The sequence below is a fragment of the Manacus candei genome, unplaced genomic scaffold (genome assembly GCF_025592945.1).
Source record: "Manacus candei isolate 608988 ecotype Guabito, Panama unplaced genomic scaffold, ASM2559294v1 h1tg000005l, whole genome shotgun sequence".
NCBI classification, from domain to species: Eukaryota; Metazoa; Chordata; class Aves; order Passeriformes; family Pipridae; genus Manacus; species Manacus candei.
Window position 1 is genome coordinate 15,839,347 of NW_026138053.1, and position 26,298 is coordinate 15,865,644.

At 37.9% G+C, this 26,298-nt stretch overlaps 1 protein-coding gene across 6 annotated transcripts in view; it reads right to left on the reverse strand.

Moving 5' to 3' along the window:
* Positions 1 to 26,298, reverse strand: part of PLPPR5 (phospholipid phosphatase related 5) — a 161,331-nt gene that overhangs the window by 50,977 nt on the left and 84,056 nt on the right. For 3 of the 6 annotated variants that reach the window (XR_007907156.1, XR_007907153.1, XM_051803673.1), the window contains exons 5-7: positions 24,916 to 25,166; positions 16,058 to 16,234; positions 14,252 to 14,371 (exon numbers count right to left, since the gene is read on the reverse strand). Coding sequence is in view for 4 of the 6 variants with exons in the window: in XM_051803673.1 (XP_051659633.1) it covers positions 14,252 to 14,371; positions 16,058 to 16,234; positions 24,916 to 25,166 (548 nt within the window). In the remaining 2 variants the exon portion in view is untranslated. Of the gene's footprint in view, positions 1 to 4,224; positions 6,419 to 9,590; positions 9,728 to 14,251; positions 14,372 to 16,057; positions 16,235 to 24,915; positions 25,167 to 26,298 lie in introns of those variants that run through there. The other 3 variants (XM_051803663.1, XM_051803688.1, XM_051803655.1) reach the window with 2 other exon arrangements.

The window sequence follows — 26,298 nt, forward strand, 5'->3', positions numbered from 1 at the left end:
GAGATTTGCTTAACCTCTATATGCAGATCACCAGATTCCTGGAGAAAAATTTAATTTTATTAACTGTATTAAAATGAAGTATACAGTCTTTTAACTTCAATATGCAGGGAAACCAAGTCATCAGGCAGAAAATAAAAAGCAGCAGCATAGTGCCCAATGCCATAGGATTATCATCTTCTCTTAATCTGACAAAGAACTAAAGATCAAACATCTCACAATTATCTGTTCTTCTAAGCAAAATGTTAATTGACTGAAATATACACACTATCAGCAGGCAGCATTCCCATGGGAGACCCAGGATGACAGACTTCTGCCACATCAAGTCCTTACTCACTTGGTTTCTTTCCTGAAAAGATGCAGCGTAGTAAATCTCTCACCCTCTAATTGACAAAAAATAGTTTGTTTAGTCTTTCTATTCCCCCTCTTTTGGGCTGATTTTCATGGTCTTCGAGAGTGACTCCACAGAATAAACATAATACAATACCAGTGGCATTCTCTGTTTCTCCCTGGAAGATTATATGCTCCAAGCTTACATCCTTATAATGTTTTTTCTAAGTTCTCAGGGAAAAAAAAGGGTATTAATCTCTACAAAGATCTACCAGCTTGTCTTGACAAGGTGGTAAAGTATTGCCAAAAGGCAGGGGTCTTATCTTCTTCCTGATGTTTCCTACTAGGATTAGCTTCAAGTCTCCTGTCTTCAACAAGAGCCAAAGGGCATTTTCTCTTGTTTTGCCAAATAAGCACTTTTTTTCTCATCACATCAGACTTAATTTTAGAATATTTGAATAGACTATCTTTGTCAGTTGCTACTGTATAAATTGAGGTTGCTAAGGAAAGAACAGAAGCTGCTTTTCCTTAAGCAACAGTAGCAAATGAGGATGAAACAGCAGATGATTTCTTAGCAGTAACATCAGACTAAGAGCAGCAGTTCTCTTTTACTGCAGTATTTCAAAAACATAGAAATGCCATTCACTAAAGCATTAATATTATATGTTAGAAAAATAATGCAAATCTACCTCAAATTGGCATACATGCTAATGAGCGTAAGAAGGCTTTTCCCCTGCTTCTGAAATTCATCCCCTTCTCATTTTGTAGCTCTAGTTTTTCTTTTAAAGTTGTAGACATGTTTACTCCCATTTTTAGGATTGTTTGCCTACTTCAGAGCAATCCTAGGAATTCACAACTCAAGGATCTAGCATTTAGAACCACATTAAAGACTGTCAGCAGGGCTACAAGTTCCCCGTAGCTGCAGAAAGTATGTATTTAGGTACAACACTGGTATTTAGGGAGAGATTTGTCAGAAAAAGGATTTGGTTTCTTATATTTATTTATTTTGCTCTGAACATTTTCAGATGAGAACACTGGCGCAAAGACTTTGGTTTTGAGGACTAAAGCTCTTTACTGGAGCTTCTACTGAAGTCCCCATCTTAGAGGATGGATTCAGTAATTTCACATTTGGAGATTAGCATTGTGCTCATTCTAAATCACTTTCAGAGCCCAAGAGCAGTTCTCTGCACCCAGTCTACTAATACAGCCACTGGCACATGCACAATTTAGAGACAGATGATTATTTTGCTGATGTGACCACTTCAGGAAGCTGACTGCTGCACACTGTTCTGGCTGTAGTCACTAGGGGAAGATACTACAACAGCAGAGCTACTCTGAAGGGGAAAAAAAAGGCTTGGGACTTGTTCACACAGGGGACAACTCAGGACGGTTTATCTGAATTAGCTAGAGATTTACTGTGGATTAGTTAGAATCATAAAACCTCTGAGGGTATACTTTTGCTCAGAATTAAATTGTTCTAATTCAATTAGATTAACCTACTTCCAAATGTTTTACACAGCTAGCGACAACAAACCAGACTAGAAGGCACGTAAGGGTATCTAAAACAGTCTGTGGATGAACACAGTCACGCTCCCCTTATGCCATGTGAATATTACATCTCACAGCAAAATGTAGTATCAAGAGCTGACAACTGGAATAGAAGAAATTGAGTTCAAGGACGTGATAGGCAGAGAACTGGATGTTATCATCATCTTCAGAAAAAATGCAGTTGGAGCCCAGGCACTAGCCAGTTATAGTGCTTCCAGCTAGAATGATCATCAAACATGCCTGGATTGTGATATCATTTCAGGCAAGTGGAAGTTAAGCATCTTGGAAGCCTTAATGACAGCTAGCTTACCACCAGCTTGTCTGCGAGAGCATTGAGCAGACATGGGGGACAAGTTTCATGCAGGATATGCTGTCCTTCCTAGGATTCTCTAAAGAGAAAAAACAAGCTCCAGTATTGAGCAGGGAACCAAGCACCTAATCCTTTGTGCTAGAAGTGTACTAGGGCTTTATGATAAGGCAGCTTGGTATCAACAGCAAGCCCATTAGAGTCATACCTTAACATGGCAACTTGGCGAGTGCTGAGGAAACAACCAGCCTTATCACAGTCACACCAGGGGTTCCAATTCCCACTCTGGCAGGGATATTTTTGGGGTGTTCACAGTGTCTTCTTCCCCGAACATCAGGTCAAACCTGGAAACTCTAAGAAGCTTTTTCAGCCATCCTCGCATAGGAGAGAATGACAAAAAGGCAACACTGTTTTAGGGAAAGTCCCTAGTGGCCAATAGCAAGTGTAAAGCTTTCACACCCTAGGCATGCAGCAGAAGTTCAAGCAAGTAGAGAGACTGTAAAGATTTCCTTTACTTTCCTTTGTGGAAGCCCCTGAAAACCAAAAGGCCTAGAAAGTGGAGGGGAAGGCCAAAAGCTGGAACCAAACTTGGTCTTCATTTAGCTTTCCACTTGTCCGAAAGAGAACCAGGCAGCTGCTGGCTCCAGCTGCAGTCCTGCTTGTAGTACACTTCAGGGTGAGGACATGGCATCTTGCCTGATCTGTCCAGTATCTCAAAGGTGCTTGAGGGGAGAACAAAAGTGTTCATGCTGGTGTACAGCAGGAAAATCCGGTGTGTTGGGGTTGAGTCAGCTGTCAGAGGCAGAGATGGCTAAAAATGCTTTTGATGTGCTTGGAGGGAGGTGCTTCAGGGCTGAGAGGTCTGGAGGTCTGCTCGCTTTTCTGTCTGCAAATGCTCCTGAGTGTCCCCAAGGCCAAGGCTGTGCAAATGGCCAGCGATGTATTAGATCAAAATAGACCCAGTTTATCTGCTCCTAAAATGTAATGCACTCTGCTTTCTGATGGCAAGCCTCAGAAATACCAGAATTAGACTTCAGAAGAGTATAAAAAGCTCCCTGCTAACCTAATGTGCAAATGGACTGTAGCACTTACTGTGATCTTGGGCAGCAACAAAATTAGAAGGCAACAGCAAACATGAAAGAAAATTGCAGTTGAAAAATACCAACATTATCCTCTTTTAATACATATTGTTAAAATGAACGTTTTTAAAAGCTGAAGAGATAGGAGCCTGGGTGCTATCACCGTATGTCTTATGCAGTTCATGATTATTAACAAACAGCAGAATACATATAAAAGAGTCTGCAATGGTATGGATATGAGCCCAGCTGGTGTCCCCATATGCCTTACAAATTCCATTTTTAGGAACACAGTGGCATATAACATTAGAGATGCTTCTTAAACATCTCATTTATAAATAGAGCAGAGCTATTTTACTGAAGTACAGACAGAAAAGGTCTACAAGAACAATAAAATCAGCTGCATTCAAAACCACTGAAATGGTTCAACCACACTGTTTCCAGTAGGAACCACTCTGCACCAGAATATTCCCTGAATGAGGAATGATGCTTGTCATAGGTTCATCACTGGGATTTTTTTAAAAGCAACCACCAAAAGACATTTTAGTCAGAAAATGCCAACTTACTTTTGTTTTGGCAAAACGTTCCTCCTGAAAGGTTTTTCGGGTCCAGAATGGAAGAAGGAAGGCCCAAGCTTCAGGGCAGTGGAGAGTTACAGCTGTGACTGAGCAAATTCTTGCCACTTGTGAAAATTAATCAAAGTAGGGTCTGGAGCCTGGCTGGTCCACATCCTGGGGAGAGTCCTTCACCAACAGGTTGTGGGGACTCTGCAATACAGCTCCTCTTCCAATGCTTTTCAATTTCAGCAGAACCGCCTCTAAGGGAAGGTAGTTAACTGTGGGGATTCCTGGCTCATTGTGAAAATATATCAACAAATGCATTTGACAAAAAATCATAATTTTGTTATAGGTACACTATCAACCAAAATATATCTAAAGCAGATATCTAAAAAACATACACTACATATGAATGAAAAATTATTTTATTTAAAAATACATTATACAGCAGAGTGTCTCTCTTTTTGTTTTCTCACTGCTGGTTCACAGAGATAGTATGATAAATTTAACCCAAATATTTGACTGGGAAAGATCCTGAGAAAGAGACCAGTTACAAGCTGATGATATACAGTACACTGAAAAAGAGTCATCTCTTTTAACATAAAAGAATCTCTTCGTAATCTTATAAATCAGATATAAAAAATGCAGGTTTGCTACCATGCAAAAACGAGTGAAGATTTCATTTAAATCTGCACACAGAGAAATCATTAGTACCTTGGACCCTAACTACCTGGACTAAGAGAAGGGTGAGTGTGCCTAACACGGTGATACAAACTTTGGATCTACTACGATTTTGTAAACACAGCTGATAGTCTAATAAAGGTGGATTTTCAATCACCTAAGTATTGTAGTTGTAGCTAAGGACTCTATTCTAAGATTTTTCTCCCCATTGATATATTTCTTCACTCTCTTAATTCTCAGCTTAGCACAATGACTTTGTGACAGATGCTCTATTGCACTGAAAGACGACTTGGCCTTGCCCTGTTTGCCAAGCGCTCTTTAGGTAGTTGAATTTTAGTGAAAGCAGAGGTTAAAACAAAAAGTAAAAAGCAGGCATTACCTGATGACTATGTGGGAATGCATTAAAATTCATCATCGAAAAAAATATACCCGCTTCTACATCCTTATGTTTCAAACATACTCTAACAATGATTAACGTACAGGAAATACATTGAATTGTGGAAAATTTAAGGCCTAAAATGCTCAACAGCCTGCACTGAACAATAGTATTCTCAGTGTTTCTGTAGTGCTAGCATTTTATCAGCTGTTGCCAAAGGAAAACTTTCCAGCACACATTAAGAATGTCGTCAGCATCTACAATATTCCAATCCATTTGGTGCTCAATTTTTATAGGACAACTTCACTACGTATTGTCAGTACGACTGTCTTTTAAAGGGGAGACTTAATCTGATTAGTCACAGCAATAACAGAGCTATGATAACATCGCCTGATGTTGAAGAAAAATCAATTCATCAACACCACACAGACTGGCAGAGGATTTTCTTTTTTCCCCCAAGAACAAGCGCCTGAAACACAAACAGAGATAGAAAGCTTTGTAGAAAATCTGCCTGTCCTGGTCACTTAGGTTGAAGAAAATTAATGAAGCCATTTTGGCTTTACCGTGTGTTTTCCATGAAAATGGAGAGTAGAAATTCAGATGCACTTTTCTCACTAAGCCAGTGACCCTCTTCTTACCTTAGCACCCATTCTCCCAGCATAGTATCAGGGAGTACAACAAACATGAGAAGATGCAGGCTTTCTTAAATAACTCATTTAAATAACTTATGAATAGCATGGTTTCCATCAGATATGCTAAGCTAAGAACAGAGCCCTTAACCTTTCATGGGATATCATTAGTAATAAAGAATATATCAATGATCAAACTTGCTATATTATTTTCATTTCTTTTAACCTAGATACATATATATCATTCAAGACATTCAAGAACTACAAAACAACAATTCAACTACAATTATGTCAGGAAAATATCCAAATAAATAAACCTTTAATTATGATACAATACTTATTACAGTAAAAATTGGCATTTTTTTCTCTTCAAAAGCAGAAGCACCAGTCTTACATGTAACATATTGTTTGAATGATATCTTACATGAAATACAGCGTAATACAATGTGCAAACAGCATCTTCATACAGAACATAATATTTGTCTAGTTTTTATACACTGAAATTGCCTCAAATGGAAACAAGTTCATGCTCAATTAAAAATGTAGATTTTAAAAATCAAAGTTAAATCAGAATACAAAGTACTGTTGGAATAGGTACATGAACCATTAAAAACAATGAGAAGCCAAAATAGAGGGTATTATAATTAGTGCTCAGTTTGTCCCATTCCATCATAAAAGTAAACAGTTAATATTTTTGCTAGAAAGTAAAGTGACCTTCTAATATTTAAGAATTCTTCAAAATGTTGGTATCATTTTAATGATGTAAAAATCAAGTCAGAAATAGGACTTTTAAAAATTTCTTATTTTTGATACACTGCAAATATCATGTGTGGGCTGTGAAAAGAGATGAAGTCCAATGGAGTGAATATACATCAGCGTCAACATCATGTGACTTCTGCAAAGGCCGTGATGTGGTTCTACAAGTTAAAGGAAAAACAAACAGATAAAAACCACAAAACCACACAGATAGACAGCAGTCACCATTGTGAAAATTTTTGCCTCTTGAGCTTTAAGGGCAGCCTTGTACTTGGAGGTTGTTGCAGGACAATATCTTATTTACAATAATTACAATATTTTATTGTAAATAAAACTGGTTTTCACTGCAGTGCTCTCACTCACTCTCAAGACAATTCTTTGTTAACCGCTGAAAGACTGGATAGGGAAGTATGCTGAACAAAGTTATTAGGTGTGACAGTTCTACAATATTTTAGTTTCAAATGTTTTGGATTTTTTTTTAATGAAGTAACAACGTGAATAATTGAGTTAGCTGTACCTTTATTGCTACATTATTCATTATTTAAAATAAAATTCCTAGAAATTAAAATGACCGTTTCTGACAGATTATCGTTTTCTATTTCAGTGTAAATAAAATTCTAATGTTAATTTTTTAAAGAATAATTTCTCCCCCTGAGCTTGATGGCACTGAATCAAGTAGCAAAATGCTACAATCAAATTGCATTTGTCAGTTGAGAACCATATTAAAAATTTCTTTTTCAGAATCACTACAGTGTCCTCTTCACTTGCTGTGTAAGAACATTTTCCTCTTTCTGTCAATGGGACGATTCTTATGAACACAAAGATGTGTATCAGAATGTGAATATACTATGTGTGACTCTACACAGTAAAACTGCAGCATCCCAAAGAGCTTTGCTACTTTTTCATACTCTAACCCAAGCAAGTGACTCTGCAAACATTCGACAAGTAAAGTCTCAACTGCACAGTGCTATGCAGGATCCAAAGGAAATGTACGTTCCCTTGAGGCACACACAGTACACTTGACTGCCACCATTTTTTATAAAACATGCAATGCATAAAATTAATCAAGGGAATCTTTATGTTAGGCCATGTGTTTGCTCCCCAGCACAAAAATGCACACAGGGTAAAATACCAAGCAAAGCACTGCAGATTTTTCTCATCACTTTGCCTCCTGGAGCAGACTAAAGTCAGAAGAGAGGAGGTGTAAGCTGAAGAGGATGAGTTATGTAGATAACTTGGAGAGAGTGGGACCTCTTGTTTTTTACTTAAGGGAAGTCCTTCAGAAAATCTTTTTATCACACAGCACAAAAAGTGACGGAGAGAAACAGTGGACACCACCTAAGTTTATATTTCTCAGTTCTTCTTTAAATTGTCAGAATATTTGTCTATCAGTCCGTGCAGGGGAAAGCAGGCAGGCATCTTTGATTTGCACAATAAAGGAAATCAGAAATACCCTGACTGGGAGCATTGGAGAGCTGCCCCTTATCCCCCCTCTCCAAGTCAGGCTGTCAGCTTTGCTCTCACTCTCACTGTGCTGTAACTGTACTGTGTCCAGGAGAAAAAGCTGTCTTCCACCTCCCCTACAACATGCCTTTTAGCTCTAGCAATGTTCTTGCTGCATTTTATGACAGCTTTCATAAGAGAATACTACCAAATAGTAAGCATCTATATACAAGCATCTATACAAGTTCTTCTCCAAAACAGAATAAGTATATTTTAAAAGAATAGTAATTATTAAACCATAGGCAGAATTTTTAAAGAAGCATTAGAAAAACAAGTGTGCCACTTTCAGTGAAAATGTTTTCAGTAAACAATATTAAAAAATGCCATTGCTTGCAGATTTTAATACTGCAGAAGAAATGCAAAATTAGATTTCCTAATTAGAAAACAAAAATTAAGAATTCAAAGCATTTTGGTTGGTTGGCCATCTTTTGTTTTCAGTACATAAAAGATGATATAGCAGGTAAACTCAATGACTCTGGAGTTGCTGTGAGGCTATTATGACATTTTCTTCATAGTATTTATTTTTCTTTTTCTTTGGACCTGAAAAGTCATCCTGTCAACTTAAACTATCATCAGTCTAAAATTATTCACTTTGTTAATAAGTAAGATGGTCTAAAAACAAGGAATTGGAGGGGAAAAAATTTCCTCTTTATTTTAATCAATTCTTTCAAGTCCTGCTTTGTGCCATCCCTTTCCCTAAGTGACACACATTTGCCTGTGATGCAGAGAACCAACTGCTCCCTAGTAAAGGACTGTCAATTCATTTCCAATGGACTCAGAAGGGTGATGCATAACTAGGTCAAAATTAATCACTTGCTGATGGCAAGAATCACTGATACAGATTCATGCAACTGTCTGGTTATTCATGCTTTTTCACGTTATTCTCAGGCAAAACTACAAATAAGCCTTGCTGAGACTCAGCAGAAAAAAATTAAACGGCGTCCCTCCTTGAATAACTGCATTTAAACTCTCTTAATTCTGCTTAGGTCACAAAGTTCAGTGTGAGATACTAACTACTGTCAGCAAACAGATGCACACAGATGCAGGAGACAAGCGAAAAACATGCACAAGACCTCAGCTTCTCCAACTCCATGGGAAATTATTTTCCCTACAGTACTCAAAAGAATTAGAAATGCTGAGGGTCTGCTCAGTGGCAGCAGTTTCACAGACAGGCCCACCAGTATTTGTACTATCCATTCTAAATAGACAGTATCAGCTTGGTGAGCAAGGCATGCATCATCACCACGCTCTCACACCACTAACAAAAAAGGGAAAGCTAAAGGCTAAGCCTTGAGTGCAGGTTCCTTGGGGAAATGATCCACACCTGTATATCTTCTGTTAAGTTTTAATTAATTTCTGTTCATAAGCAATGCTATAATGTTAAAGCATTGAAAAAATACATTAAAACGTCTTGTGATTTCCAGTTTTCAACATATATTATATATACTGAACTTTTTTTTTGTTCTGTTATCATCAATTCAGTTAGAAATATTCAGAAACAGTCATCATCCAAAAATTTTTCATTTTTGACAACAGGAATTTGTAAAACTGTTTGTAGTCCTTGTTAAAAGAAACAGAAAAATACTATGGTAGTAGTTCAGGCAAATCATAATTTATCAAACAATAATAATACTGTTATCGTACAATTCTCGGAGTGCGCAGAGTATATTTTACGCTTTTACTAGACAATCACATTTTTAAAGGAAAAAAAATGCATTCAAGTGAAATTCCCCATTTCAAACGTTGCAGACCTGCACAGAACGCTGCTGCCACGCTGCATCTGCCTGGGTTCTCACACACGCTCACTCAGGTGCGCTCTCGCGCACATACGTTTATTGCCTTATGCGAAGCTGTTCAAAACGGTCTGTTCCCGATATCCAGGAGAAGAACCTAATGATGCGAGCTTTGAGGGAGTTTCGCTGCAAAGGATCTTCTTGATTGTTACTAATACCTTGATTCTGTAACATCTACAACATGCATGGTTGGGGAGGTCACACTGAATACATTGTTCCACTTCCCATATTTAAATATTATTTTATTTAAACGTTAGACGTGGTGATCATAGTTTGCATTCAAACAGAAATAATTCTTGTACAATGCCCTAGAAGCTGATTTAAGCAGAAGAGTAGGATAGAAATGCAAATTCAGCTGCCTGACATTGAAACAAAATTGCTTACGGTTTTTTATGAGCTGACTCTCCCATGTATGCGTTGAGGTGTGTGAAACAATGTTGTATTATGTCTCCTTTAAAAGACTGTATTATCACGGAGAACCATTATGCCAACAGAAATTTGAAAACTGCCTATAAGCTAATGTAAGCACATGGGCTCTCCTCAAACTTACCTGGAGAAACTATGTATGGATACCTACGTATACTTTTGGACATCAAGCACTACAGTATTTGGATATTTATCAACTAAAACATTTTGAAGCAACAGAAATAGACACAAACCATCTTCCCCATTTGCTCATAGCACAATGAGCTAAAACATTTTTGTGTTTTGCTTTTAGCTGTGAACTCAGTGAGAGGTGTTCAGTCTCCCTAGAGAGCTGCAGGGATCAGACCAGACTCCCTAGGCCATGCTGCCATGTGATCACAAGGGCACATAATAAATACTATCAGAACTCATTGCAATATCTACACTTACTACTGTTAAAAGGTTTTATCACCGCTACCTTTGGCACATACACAATAGAAAAAGAATTATAGTGCCAAACTCAACAAGATTTCTGGGACAATTAACCCTGATAGTAGCAACTGGTACGATGGGCAACAGCAATGTCACATATTATGAGAGGAATTCCAAATAATTATAACCATTAAAAGTTGGAAATAGCAGAAAAAGAGAGCACCTAATCTATCTCTTTCTAGTTCAGTCATGCTGGATAGACAGTCCTATGGGGGAAGTGCAAGAAACCACTTTGTAACAGGGAACAGGGACTGTGTTTTGGAACAAGGTTTGGGCACTGCTGACAGAAGTGGCAGTATAAAGGAACACCAAGCAGAACTTGGGGAATTAATGCACTTTAGCTGTCAAACAGAGCACTGCAAAGAACCCTCTGTGCAAATAAGTAACACTGAATAGCTACAGAAAGAACTGATTATCCGACACAGTAATTATCTCATCCCACAGGAGATGAACCATAGCACATCTCCTAACCAAACACTTCCTCCTAAAACCTTCTCTCTCACTATTCTATCTACTGCCTCAGTTAGTCCTAAAATGGTCCATGTTGCTTGATTTTTTCAAAGCTAGAATACTTATTTAAAAAAAAAAAAATCAAAAACCTCAAACCAAAAAAACCCTTAAAAACAGGTTAGGAGAATCAGAAGCTACTACAAGACATGCATGGAGCCCTCTGTGAGCCCCAGCCAATTTCAGGTGACTTTTGCATAAAATAACGTCAGACTCCCCTGAAACAGTGAAAACACAGTCTGTGACTGCACGGGATGAAGCTGAGCTTTTAAACTCTTCCAGGTAACACCAAGAATATCCCCATTTCTCAGTAAGTCTTGCAAAAGAACAGGAGTCTGTAACCTTGACTGTGGCAGAATGAGAGCTTACTCTTTGCAGGAGAATGCCAGCTAACTGAAACACAAATTATCTTGTAAGAGATGAACAAGATCAGAGATAGGAGAGAAGAAGAGGCAGATGGGTGAGTGATGAGGTTTCTTGGCTTCCATTCTTTTCATTAATTCTGAATATGATTGTAGTTAAGGTAAAAGCACTAAGTCTGCACTGCTGAGCCAGCTCTGGCAAGGATTCCTCAAGGAGACACTCTGCAACTATGGCTTGAATGCATGAGGAGTGGGTACCCGTGCAGAACAGCTTAATCATCTGCATGCACCACAATTAAACAGAAGTGTCATGCAAACAGTTATCTAACCTTGTCATTAACGAGCAGCAGTTCAATTCAGAACATTACAAGTACACTTATTCCTATTTAAGTGCACTTCAAATGTAGCTCAACCTCCACCAGAATTCAGACAGTGGCAGGACGGTGAGCATGCCAAGAGCATTCATTCTCCATAGAGAAAGCACTGGAATAGCAAGTAGCAGATCTGGAAACAGAAAAGTAACGTGCTTCCAGGTCTGTGTGATGCACCCTATGCTTATTCATTTGGGGGTGAATTTGTAACAAAATAGCAATGAGTGAGGTCGTACTTGGTGGGCATTTCTAAAGAAGTTGTTCTTTAAAATAGGATCTTTGAATTGCTTGCTCCCAGATACCTATATAGTTATTATTTTGAAACACCATTCACAATTGCATTGCTTCATGCTTGCGCTGCCTTAGCCTTTGATAACTTCAGACAATTAGGATTTGTGCTACTCTTAGTAGCTAATTTCTGACAGTAAACTGTCTTTAATATTGGCACAGGAGCTTGCAGACTGAAAATAAGGAAATACAGTTTTAAAATAAACCAAATGTAAATCTATGTGCATTCAGAATGTTGAACTAGAACAGTCCTAACTGAAACGTAGTGAAAATCAACTCACACATACCCAGGCAAAGGCAAATAGCACACAAATTATTTAGTATCGCTCTGTCTTCAGTGGAGAACAAAGGATGTAAAATAGGAAGGGAGTTAAAAAACAAAGACTAAGTTAATAATGTTTGTAGTGATGGTAATTAATTGAGATTAACTAACTTAATTTAGACCTTAGTTCCCCGTAAGTATTATTCTTAGTGCCTTTTTTTAAACAGGGTCTGTCTTCTATCTAAAACTTTGGATTAAGCATTTAATAAAAAAACCCAAAAAATAAAAATAAAAATATAAATAAAAATAAAAATAAATCCACAGAAACTCAAAATCTAAAGCACTCACATGTAAATAACTTTTTCATGAACTATTTGCTAATTCAAATTTAAAGTTTCTGAGAGTGGAAACAGAAGAAAGCATTTCCCAACAATTAGCAAAGTCTCTACATTATTGTCCTCACATTCCATCCTCTCTGTCTGGAAAGGAGAAAGGTTTTGCAACACAGACAAAGATGAACTATACACTGAGATCTCACCAAGTGTTAGCACCCTGCAGACAGTCTCCAATTCAGTTATCTAGAGAGAAGTTCCATGCCGGCAAACAGCTGCTGTCTACTGCCCCAGGAATACGAGCTCAGAATGAAAGAAGTTTGTTCATATCAGAGTCCTGGGCAGTTCACAAATAGTTTTTGCCACAGCATCTCGAACTAGGCCAAGTCTCAGGAAAAGAACATTATTCATCATGAGTGACAGGTTTATTAGCTATGATGGCTTTCGAGCCACAGAAATGGTTGCTATTGCAGGAGAGCCTAGCATGTAAATAAGACATGCTCTTATTAGCGTGGTATGTCCTAGGCCAACTGACATCTTGTTTTGTTTTGACATTTTACAGAAAGTTTACTGAATGGATTATTTTGAAGATACACACTCATCATGTAAATACTTGTTCAAGCAAATGAGACTCTGACCTCCTTATGACAAGATATCAGCAGAAGTAGCTTAGACACATTTGGTTCAAAAAGGCATGTTGGACCATTCTGAAAAGAAATCTTCTTTCCCTTCAAGGAAAGGAATGAAACGTCCAGGGCCAGCAGAAATTCTTACTAAAGGACAACTTCCATCACTTCCAAGTGGCTAAGACAGGTTGGGAAGTGATTAAAAAAAATTTCTTCTTAAAAGAATGCCATAGAAAAGTACTTTTAGTGCCCTGTCCATTGTGGAATTCTTTACTATCTATTTCACTACTTGTTTGCTCACAAAATTGTTCAGACATAATCTTACCTAACACATAGTACACCATCATCTTCAAAAAACAAAAACGGTTATCACAGTAAACTAAAATAAATTTTAAAACACATTTTGTGATACTTACTCAAGCAAAAAGTTTTGGCTTGAAAATTATCACTAGCATGCCCTTGTCCAAAATCCTATTTGTTTTGACAAGAGATCATGGGGTTTGTGCAGTTACTATAAGACCCATGTTACTCTCACTTCCAAGTGGGTACCCTGTCCTGGGGTTAGCATGTGTCTGACGATAAAAGCACCACAGCTGATCCAGAAGGGACTGGATGCTCTATACTAGCCTGAGGACATATCACAAAGAAATAGGACAAATGCCACCTGTACCTGAATTGCATAACTCCTTGGGCCCAGGGGTTAGATTTTCTTTCCAAGCACTTCAAGTTCTGTGGACTCTCAGACAGTGTTAATCAAATTTACTTCAGGACCACAAGGGAAGAGGCCTCAGATCTACTACTCATCCTGATTCCATGGACTTGGCAGCAGCTACAGCAGTAAACTGGACAGATATAGAGCCATTGTCCTCATAGGCAACATAAAGAGCCTCCCATGGAGTGTCACTGAATTTATTCTTCCCTTCTTTTTCCTTCACTGGCATGTCTCCTTATTTTAAATCTGATTACCTCGGCACTCTTGTTAAGATAGTGTGGTATCATCCTTCCAGGAAAGCTACATTTCATTTCATTGTTTTTAAAAAAGTCAGACATTACCTTTTCTAAAGGGCTTTCTACTCGGGGTATGCTGATCATGGGCATCTGGGCCAGATTATCCATATGAGAATGCTCATGTTCTGGCTGACGTCCTCTGAAGTTATTTACCACACAAACAACCTAGAAGGGATTAGAAGATAAACAGAATAGCTAAAGAACAACTTATTTTTTTGAACTTTGATCCTGACATTCATAATTAGGCAGAAATGACACCAGCTTTAGTCACAGCTTTACAGTAGAAACACTGAAATGTGAAGTTCATGTTTTACAGAAAATCCTTAATTAATATTTCAAGACAAAAGACTTTCAACCAATTTATTGTTACATACATCATTTGGGAACTAAAAAAACCCTCTTATATAAAGAAAATCCTTTATAAAGAAAATCCATTACTCAATCTGAATAATAGAACACTAAGGCACGAACCCCGCTACAGAACACCAATTATCAGTGTCATGAAGAGATGTCCAGAGCACGTGCAGCAGCACATGGCATTAACCTTAAACTCCTATGAAGGCCAGTACCCTCTAAGTTTTGATCAGCAAAGACTTCTTCAAATGGAGAGTGAGAAAGGGAACAAGGCAAGGACCATCCCCAAGTCTAAATGCAACTCTAAATCTGGTCAGGGCAGCAGTGGTTCTCCCACAGGGACTTAGGAATGTGATATACACCAGTTTGTTTGTGTTTCTACTAATTCAGATGCTCAGCTGAGTAGCAATGTTTGCCAACTGTATTTTCTTCAAAACACAACTAAATTTGATATCATGTTACTCAAAGGAGTTTATGCAATATACATCAGAAAATACAAGAAAAAGTGTGGGACAGATTTCTTCTCTATTCTTTTCTATTACTTTAGGGGAATGAACAGAATGTAAAAACTTAAACATGAACAACCAAGTATAACTCCTGGACACCTTGTGTGGAAGGGAACATTTGGAAATGCAAGCAGGTATATTTTAAAAGAGACCTGCAACTGTCCTTGCATTTCTCAGAGGATAGAAAATACCCATCGTACCCATCCCTGGGAGGGTTCTCAGTCAAGCCAAGTCTTCAGATTCAAGATCTTGAGACCAAGAAAAAAAAACCTCAAAAGTGTTTTCAAGGAGGAAAAAAATCAAAGGTGTACTTAGAACTATTACAAGCAGCCAGGCAGACAAACTTGCAGGCAATAAACAGCAGTGACTGTTCTATTCTATAGCCTCGCACTGCAGATATTAGTGGAGCTGATTAATAGATCAGAAATAGCTTTCTGACACACACACTAGTCATTGGGAACTGTGGTTAACAATCAGGTTTTGGAACACAGTTCCAGAAAAGGAAAAGGCTAAACAAAGATAGTGGGGTTTTTTTATAGAGAATAACACAAAATTTCAATGTAAACCCAAATCAACATGAAAGGAATTCATTAGGGTTACTTTAAAGTCAGAAAAACAAATGCTACCTATTCTCTGACCAGTGTAGGTATCACTACATCAAATTTAATACTTTATACATGAAATCATAACTATATGTTTTTCTGAGGCATATATAATTCCTTAAAGTGGGCCTTGATGCAAAGATGACTGCTTGAAATGCTATAGTCTGGTTTATATGGAAGTCAAAAGAGATCACACGATCAGTCCTTTCATGACTTCACATTTGTGAGAGTATCTAAATATAACAAAGGAAACTGATAACTAATTAAAAACCCTAAAATTAGCAACACATCTTTTGTCATTTAGTGGTCTGATTTTATTTTTTTTTTTTAGAGATGCAAACTTAAACATTGATTTTTTTCAAACAGAAGTTACACAGATACACACTTACCAAGAAGACTGCTATAGATATTCCGATTACAAATCCTGCTATTACATCTGACCAGTGATTTCGATACTCTGCTACTCTGTTGATTCCAGTAAGGAAAGCCAAGCACATTAAACCCAAACATAGAACAGGTTTTGCAAGCCTTGTTCCTCTGGCTTTCACTGTATTGGTGATATACATCTGAAAATTAGAAAGGAAGAAAGTGTAAGATTGATGGATCTCTTCCACTAATTAGTGAATAAAAACTACATTTTGTTTGAATAGACTCTGTGTATTTGATGCCTTTTTTTTTTTTTGGAAGGGGAGGTGGTAAAGAAATTAGGAAATAGAGCACTAGATAAAGTCACCACGCTCTTTTGCTGGGGAAATAGAAATAGAAGCAGACCATACAGCAAAATTACATTTTATATGAACCTGAAAAGCCCACAGAAAACCAGGTAAATTAGATAATCCTATCGTATTACTCCCAATCTATGTATTTATTTATTTTTATAAAGGTAAAAAGACTGATTTTCCACTGTGCAGTGCTGACAGCTACAGAAAAAGATCTTTACTCTGAAAGGGGTTACATAAAGACCTTATTTTTATTAGCAAATGCCTTTTTTCCATTTACACCACTACTTCATGTGACTAATTTAGTGATTTGTCAAAAATCAGTGAAAAGGTGAAAGAAAAGTGTCAAACAGCAGTGAAAATTAAACTAAATGTCAGCATTTACTTTTATAAATAATGTGTAATGGTTTCAACCAGTGCTGAACTAATACAACTCTGTACTTCACACAAATCAATCTAAATGCAGCAAGTTTTATGCATCAGACTGTGAGAAATCCATTTGCCCTGCTTGCAGTCTGACTCTCCCTGTGCAATACTACTGAATTAAAAGCACTGCTTGATGACAGAGAAGCTCTTCTGCCCTAAAGTGCATTAGTGACTACTAGGTTTAAGCCAGCACTCTCCAAGCTCTGATGGGCCAATGGAAAAAATGAATATAAAATATTTTAATATCCTTTCTCTTGAACCTTGGCATTAAGACTGCTTGAAAGACTTCTCCACTCTCCACATTCCAAAAAAAAAATATATATATATATACTTCAACCGATAAGATTTTTGAGGAAGAAGTTTCTAATTTCTCCAATTAAACCCCTGAAATTCTTAAATCTTCAAATTTTAAACAGAGTTCAAGTTTTTTGATGGAGGAATGCAAGTATTTCCTATGGAGCTGCACTAGAGAATCCAAGTGTGTAATGCCATCACTTTGAACTGCAAAGGGAAACAGATGAATCTCTATTGAAGAACCAGTACCATGTTTCTGGGCAACAAATGGTTGGGGTTTTTTCTGTACTAACTGAAACTTCAGTGGAATTTACTGTGTAATCAGTTAATGAAGTGCTTCAATAATCCAGTCAAGAACTGGTTTAGAAAGTGTGGATAAATTAACTGATAAAGTAGTGGACAGAATTTCTTCAAAAAGAGCAATATCTGACAATAATTTTGTCCAAAACACTGAAGAAAGATCCACGGTTTAGAGAATGAAACAAAGCTTAATCTTAAAATCACATCAGAGTACTGCAACACAAATCTTCAGTGTACTTTATATGATGAACAGCAAACAAGTAGCAAGCTTTCCACTAATTCAGACAGAGTAAAGGTTTGCAAAAAGAGGTTTGGGATGTATCTCCAGGCCACATGTCTCCTCTCTTCTTCCTAGACCATTTCAGAAACAGTGTTTCTCCCTTTGCTGACTATCCTTTTATCTTAGCTTCTTATATTTTGCAGGCTATCTTCAGTGAGTTACTCTTACCATGCAGAAGGCTGGACAACAGCAATTTCCAGCTTTTTAGCCCCACTGGTTTTCTACGAGCTACAAACAGAGTAATGCACAATGAATTAACTCAGCAACCCTCTATTTTAGTGAGTCTCATTGTAGTCCTGAATACTACCACCATTATCCACATTCACACTACATGTTAGGACATCTGGTGATAGCAAAAATATTTGAATATTTTGAATACACAGTAAGAACAGCTTGGGTGAAGTTGACAAGGAAGTTGTCAGGAAACTACCCTGCATGTAATTCTGTATTGTGGCATATTAAATTGAAATTACTACTGAGAAGGAAAAACCTGCTTATTTCAGTAACCTATAACACCTGGTCATCACTCAAGAAGAATATCTCCATTTTTATTAGGACAAAACACATAATACAAATGACTGATTCTGCAGTACTTCAGTCAAACTTCAACATTTTTAATATAAAGCTAAACCAAAAAGTGCTCTGCAAAAAATTCTCAAAATCTTCCCACAACAAAGCATGTCCTTCAAATTCCTACTCAGACAGAAACAACCACATGCTGTGGTTCAACACATTCACGTTGTGCCTCACATGAGTAGTAATGACCTCCATTTGTGAAGTCCCTTCCTATATGTGCAATCAAGATTGTCATGCCCAGTTCATTACTCAAAATAACCTGAGGGTTCTGACAGCATAGGTACTATTTCTGTCTTTTCTTTAAATAACAGGAACCACTGATGTTAAGAATAGCATTATATTAAAATATTAAGAATCAATAGAAACAAGGTAAACTTTTCCTGAAACAATGTAATGAAAAGTCTGTATATATGCAAAACTATATAGCAAATGTAGTCTCTTTCCAAGCCAGGATTCACAGATAATCCATTTTAAAACTTGACCTCTTGCAGCTCTAGAACAATATGTTAACACAGTCCACTCAGTCAAAGATCTGATTTGCATTAAGAAAAAAATATCATTAGGCTGTTGTTTTCTTCTTAATTCTGGTGGAAAAGTTATAAACCAGCACAGTTAGTAATTGACAAAGAATAAACATCTTGAAAAGATGACAGGATTTTTCTTCTCTTACTTTTAATAAATATTAATGCAATATCAACAAAGGAAAATAGCTCAGTGATTTTAAAACATTAGTAAGAATGAACAACAATATAATTTTTTACATGGGTAAAGATGTTTACTGAACAACTTCATCTCAGTTCCTTTTAAAGAAAAAAAACTGGGAGATGAGGAATCTAATTAAAGCAAACTTTTAAATTAGTCAACAGCAAGACCAGCAGCAGAGATTTTGTATGTAAGGTAGAGTAGTTAGAATTAACTTAGGAGGTTGCACATTCTTCTGCAACATTAGATCAGTGGTGAATCTTCTCTTGAAGAACCTCTGCTACTGCTTTTCCTTCTTCCTGAAATAAGATTTTAGTATTAAAAGATATAAAGGTGACACCAGCACACAGTGTCAGTCATACAAGGAGGTGGATTGTTACCTGATCATACAATATAACAATATTTACTAGATTTTCAGAAAAACCGCAAATATTGACCTTCAGTCTTAGAGATACTGGAAGTGAAACTGTCAGAGAATGTTGTAAATTGAAAGAAAAACTTTAAATGAAGTGGGTTTGAAAAACATGCATTTCAAAGATCAAAGTCAAAGCAAGCTACCTGTTTCTGACATGACTGGCTCAGAGCATAGTGTAAGGAATAATCATAGCATTGACACTCAGCTTGTGCTGGGAAATATTTCAAAAGTGTTGTGTTGCAAGTCCTATGTGAAATATGTCCCAAATCTAGTGTAAACAAAATCATTCCAAAACACATAATTTTATGTTTAGTGTGGGACAAAGCAGACTCCTGGGCTATGCTGGAAGCTCTTCCTAGGCATCTTTCAGCTGTCTTTAGGCCCACCCACATAAACATCTGCGCACACAAACACACATGGAACAGGACCCAGACTCCCCTTTTAGTTTCAGAGGAGCTAGATATCAGCCTGGGTGCACCAGCCAGGAGAGAGGATACTTTTCCTAGCTGATTTCATCAACCTGGGGCCCAGGTATGCAGTAAGAAGATTCCCTTCATTCCTCCCTGAAGCAGACAGTCTGGGGGACTGGCCAGTCCATTAGTGGGCAGTGAACAATGACTCATGAAGCAGAATGAGGAAGGAATCACAGTACACGCACCTATCTCAGGCAGCACTTCAAATATAAATTATTTCATGGTTTCTTTTGCTTTTACAGTATGTTATCATTAAAGAAATAATACTGAACTATTCAAGTAATAGAAGAAATGTTATAAATGGTCCAAAGGAACTTTCAATATTCATCATACTTACTAGAACAGGGACACTTGGAGATCAAAAAGCGGAAAAAGTAGTGGGCTGTAGTAGTCTATAACCAGGTTCAATGTTTAGTTAGAATCCTGATTGACAATCTAAAACCTCTTCAGCTTCTTCTGTTAATAATTATTTCTAGAGCAAACCACAGTCATATTCTCAAATCATCTGTGTCCTTCTGCAACTACCCACTGAAGATCTTTTTTAGTATTTCTGAAGCCTCCTCCAGCTTTCTCCATATGTTTTGCACTTATTACTGATGACCCCAGACAAAAACTGGCTTTCAAAGTCAGGGGTCTGGGTTGGCAAAAGGAAAAGAAAGCTCTAGAAATTCTGAACCTTACTATTCGTTTTACCACTACAAGCTCCCCACAGTTGTAACTGTAAACAACTGGAGAAGGAAAGAGGTATCTTTCACTGTACCAGGAATACAGAGGTTGTTATCTTGAGCAACTGAATTGTCATGAAGAGCTGACTGGCATGAAATATCTGTAAGTCTTTAGATAAATAGCGTGATCAAACTGTAATGTTATTTTATTATTCAGCCTGAAAATAACCAACACACTCAACATATGAAGCCCATGATGTTTGTGGTACAATCAGGATTGAGGGACACTTTTACTTGCTGCACCAGATACCAAAAAGAAATTCCACATTCCTAACATTGCCCCTGAAAGACAGCCCAAAGAATCCTTTAATTCTTTCATTTCCTAAAAAAATGGACAAAGTTGACTCAATAAGGTGGCTCTGCTACTACTTTTCCTCCTAAACACTCCTGAAAGTCCATCAGAGGCCTATCATGCCTCAATCAGCTTCCCGTTTAGCTGGAGCCAAACAGGCACTTCAAGACAAAGCACAGGTGAAACTAGACCTACAGCTAACAATTGGATCAAGGAAGGACACTGAGGAGAATGTCACCATGTTGCCAGCACTGTGACCCCGACTGCCTTGCTGTCTTTTCCCAGTGACTTACAAACACACTAAACTGTAAAAATGATGCAGCAGAATGTCAGGAGCAAGAACCTTGCAGGAAAGACGATCATAGGTCAAACAAAAGCTCTGCAGAGAAGAAGAAACTCTTTGCAAGCTTTACGTGTTAGTCCTGTCTGAGGCTGTAGATGAGGCCAAGGACTCACAGTACAAAGCAACAAAAGCTGCCTACAGACTTAAGGGCTACGTTATCAAGACATTAAGCCTGTTCCTCTATTATTACAAATCCAAAGGAAGTCTGAAATGTATGTGGTAACACCAAGTTCAGACACTTCCCTAGAGACTGGTTGGCTGCCACCTGCTCTTGTCCAATGTAGTAAGAACAACAACAACAAAAAAGCAAAATTTTAGAGAATTAAAATTTGTCTTGAACTACAACTAGCAATAACTAGTCCCCTAGGTCTGAAGTACCAAAGGATGACTGGTAGTCACAAGTCTTATATTTAAATCTATGGGAATAGGCTGACTAAATCTTCATATATCACTTTGAAATCCTACCAAAAAAAAGGACTCGTGACTTCTCATTTCTGTGTCTCAGTTGTAGAAAAAAACCCAAGTATGTGCATACTTGGCTGCTTCAAAACATCCCTCTACTTGTCCAGGCTGTGTCAACTTACACATAGCAAAAGCTAGCTTATACAATTCTATTCTATTTGATAAAGTTGCAGTGTTTGCCTTAATACCTATGTTAGCAAATGTTGTTCCAGCTGAGAAAGGTGAATTGCAATGCTCATAAGAAATGAAAGTAAAAATAAACAAACAAAAGATCTCAGATGAGTTGAGCAGACACCTAAGGAAAAACGCAGGTGGTAGCCAGCTCGGTTAGAGATTTCAGAACAGATTTACAGTAGTTCATTTGGAATACACTGGTATACTGGGAAAAATAAACCTGAAAGTCTGAAGAAGACAGGTAATGCATTATTGAGAGCATGTTTGGAGCAGGGTAGAGAAAGCATCTAACCACTGTGCTGCCTTTCAACACTTCCATTGCTAAGTCCTTCTTGAAAGAAAGTAATGGAGGAAAACATTTACAGAGAGGTCTAAATATTAGCAATACAACTGTTTGAAAAAGACTGTACTTTCAAGCAGGAGGGGAATTCTGGGTTACCATAGCAGCCACCCACTCTCAAAATTGGGGAAGGGGGAAAAAAGAAGAGTCAAGAACTTAGATGAAAAAAGAAGCTATTGTTAACCAGACAATATGCTAGGTGATAAGAACGTGGTTGCACCTCAATGGAACGAGGTAAAGCACAGGCTTTGTTTCTAAACGGGTTGACCGGTTAAATCACACAAGTCTGACAGTGAAATCACACAAGTCTGATGGCATTTACTTCATCCCTTCAGAGAGCAAGGACTCAGATCAGCTTGTTGTGTGTTTCTTGTCTTTAAGGTGGTTTTGTTTTGTGCACAGTTGGTTAAAATATCCAGGGAGGATTCTGTAATAATCTCTCCCTCTCTCCCAAATTCCTGTTAACCAAAAAGAAAGTACATTTTGTACCAGAGATTATATGCTAATGAAATATTGAGTAATATATGGAGGTCTTTATGTCCATGCTCTCAATAACTGTTGTAACATGGTTCAAAGACTAGGCTACTGTTTTAAATCTTCTACTCCAGTGAACAGTGATGAGAAAATTGTTATTTAGGGCCAACTATCTTGACAAACATCATGTCAGCATAAGGACATGACCTCAAATATTGGAACATGGCAAATTTCTCCCCCCCCCAGTGTGTAATAAACAGTATTTTTAGCTTCAATCATGCAGTAGGATAAAAAAAAAAAAAAACAAAACCAAACAAACAACTGCCAACATTGTACCATTGCATCAAGGAGCTACTATAAGAACTCAGAAGTCCTAAGAGTAGCTTATAGTGCTTCAGTTAAATCATGAGTGTCATGCATCATGCAGCAATACAGTAGTAACATAGAATATATTTATTTCTGCAGGTACTGAAAGAGTACATAGTCATGAAATGGATCACAGCAGTTTTAATTTTTGATATCACTAACTGCATATTGACCAGAGGCAAGGTTTGCATAAAGTATTCCTTGCTCATGTCAAAAGCCACTGATACTAGGCATTAAAAACTTTACTAATGTCTACTTTTTGTTTTTAAAATGTATTAATCTGATTTTCCTTCCTGCTTTGCAGTAGCTGAACAGTTGGTTTCCTTTAGTTACGGTGACTCATGGCAGCAGTGGAAATTCAACTTTACAGATGGATGAGAAAAATAGGAGCAATTAAAATAAAAATTCTGAGTATTTTCTAAAATAGCTTGCACCAAATTTAGAGGTATGTTTCAGTGAAGCAAAACCTTAGATATCTCCCCAAATAAAGACAATACTATCAGGAGACTTACAGTTGCCTCAAGTTAGAATAGAATATTATTGATCATCTCTTATTTGCAGATAACACTTGCCTGTACTAACTGTTAATTCACATCTCTTAAATGACATTGCTCACAAGCAACTTTTGGTAAATGTTACCATCAGTGCTGCAGATTTAATCAACTGGTTCTAAACTCATATGCAGAAGCACAGAGTTGACACACTGCCTGTGGATGGGGTGGGATCTTTGCCACGTTGGCAAATATCAGTTTCCAGATCAATCAGGAATTAAATTGGGTCATTCAGTATATGTTCAAAAGCAATACACACTCACACAATTACATCTAAATGTGTGTACACACACACATACATATATACAACATACATGTATAGGCAGGCCACTGTTCAAATACTGAGGGAATTAAAGGGATGAGTCCTGCAATGTTCAGAGGTACACACAAACACACTTGTTTGGTTTCCCACTGATACTATGAGGGCGGTCCTGGGCCCATCCGGAGGGCTACAATGGACTGATTACCAGCTCAGGTCAGGTCAGAGACTCCCACAGGCATGTGCTGGGGACAGTACATGAACAAGATTTGCCCCTGCTTAAGACTAGAACGATATGCACTCCAAACTAAGCCAGTGAATACTTCACAGAATTACATGAGTGAGATTCATAGGTCACTCTTCCTCTGCCCTGCCTCTCCTCAGCCTGTACAAGAGCTCTGATGCCAGGCAGTAAACATCAGTTTTTATCCCAGCCCTGTTCATCATTCCCTGTAACAGAAAGGAGAGAGGGGGAAAAAAGGGTGGATTGTCTTGTAGCCCAACTCATTGCATAATAGCCAAACAGACTTTGCAGGAACAGTGAGGTACCTGTAAATGCCAATCCTTGTACCAAAAGACATGCACAGATCTCAGGAAACCTGCAGAGATCAGATGCATATATACGCCCACCCTTCTGCTTCACCTCACCAAAGAATATGGCCATGTGCAACTCTACTGATCTGTACTGGGTTAAAATGTGGAAAGGAACCACTATCAGTCAGAGGCAGTCAGTTCCTACCCTTATTCTTTACCACCCAACAAACTATTGTCCTACAAGCTCTGGAAGTAGGGAAAAAGTAAACCAAGAAACTGTTTATCCTAAATCTGTAACCCTTTATGGACAATTTGCCCTCCCTCAGCCTTGGCTTTCAAGGCTCAGAAACCACTACACCTTGTCAGAATTAAGTCCAATGAATCACATTCTTAAAGGCCTCACAGTAAGTCACAGAAGCTGTACATACACAAAATCAGTCAACAGTTGCCTTATCTTCTGCCCATTCCTCCCTCCTCCCCCTCACAGTGTGAGCCATTTGCTCTCAACAACATAGTGACATTAAATAGTACAATATACTTACAGCCAGATACATAGCTGCATATACGCTTAGTGCTGCTTCTTTGGATGGGAATGTCTTTCTGGCTTTCATGATAAGGTCTGGATTTCCAGTACAGGCATGAACGCTACTGATGAACTGTGTATACTGTTTACATCCCAGTGCTGTATAGTTGGGTTTACAAAGTGCAAGAAAATGGGGTGCAAGATTCCCTGTTACTACTTGTCCAGCATTTACAAAGATGTCCGTAGCAAACAGTCCAAATGCGTAAATTCCTAAAGATGGAAACAAAGAGTTAAATTTCCTGACAATTTCACCAAAGGGCAACATATTATATTATTTATCAAAGCAATATACCAGCTTCTTCCATTCAAGAACATGAAAAATCCTTACATGTACTGTACCCTAAAGATCATGGCTCATGCTGGAGATGTTACTTTCCGACACAACTGCAGCAGCAACACTGCAATGTACCCACACACCTGATGTCTCTCCATCTTCCATAGGAGCACGTTCACCTCTTTGCAAGTGGCCTACTTTCCTAGGCCCCCTAGCCATGCATGTTCCCTGTTTGAGGTAGGTAGCTATACTGGTACATAAATTTTGCCTACGTTCATTAAACATGGTGAAACAACTGAAGCACATTCTTCACCCTATAAATCTCCTTGAGAACCAAGGAAGCTAGGCACTGATGGAGAAGTAACTTGAAAAGTTGTAACACATACTGGACAAACATTTTCTTTTCCCTTGCAGCTGTAAAGAAATTAAAATACTGAATAATTCAACATTGCCATTCACAAGTTGTTTTCATCTGCCTGCTACTGGGTAAATCCCTATGCATGGCATATTAATCACAGTATCAACAGAGCAAGATAAAGACCTATATATTTGAGGAGCTACTTATGCTAAAGAGTTTTTTTAATCAGACATATCAGCAAAACATTAAGCACATGTACTCATTCATTAGAATGTAAATGCATGTATCTGATTACTTAAAAGAAAACAGATTTCTGCTTTTCTGAAGTCCCTCTCTATCCTTTTGTAAATAGAAAATGAGCTCTGGAAGAACATGCAAACACAGCACTCTGACCAGAAGGCAAAGCCAGTAGGTGCTTGTTCAAATTTCACCTGAGCTATAGATTCCCTCTTGTATTTCCACAGGCAAATCACCTTACCTCTCCCATACTCCAATTCACTCCAATATAAAGCAAGTTTTGGCAAATCCCAACTTCATGGGGCACCATGAGGACTCTACCAGATGAACACCACAGCAGCCACAATTTCACAGAAACGTGCATTTCTAAAGGTCAGGGTTTTTTTCTCAGCAAAGCCAGAGAATCAAGGATGATTTCTGGGATCTGGCTGGTCAGCAATGTCACACTAATGTTAATTCACCCTGGGATGCTA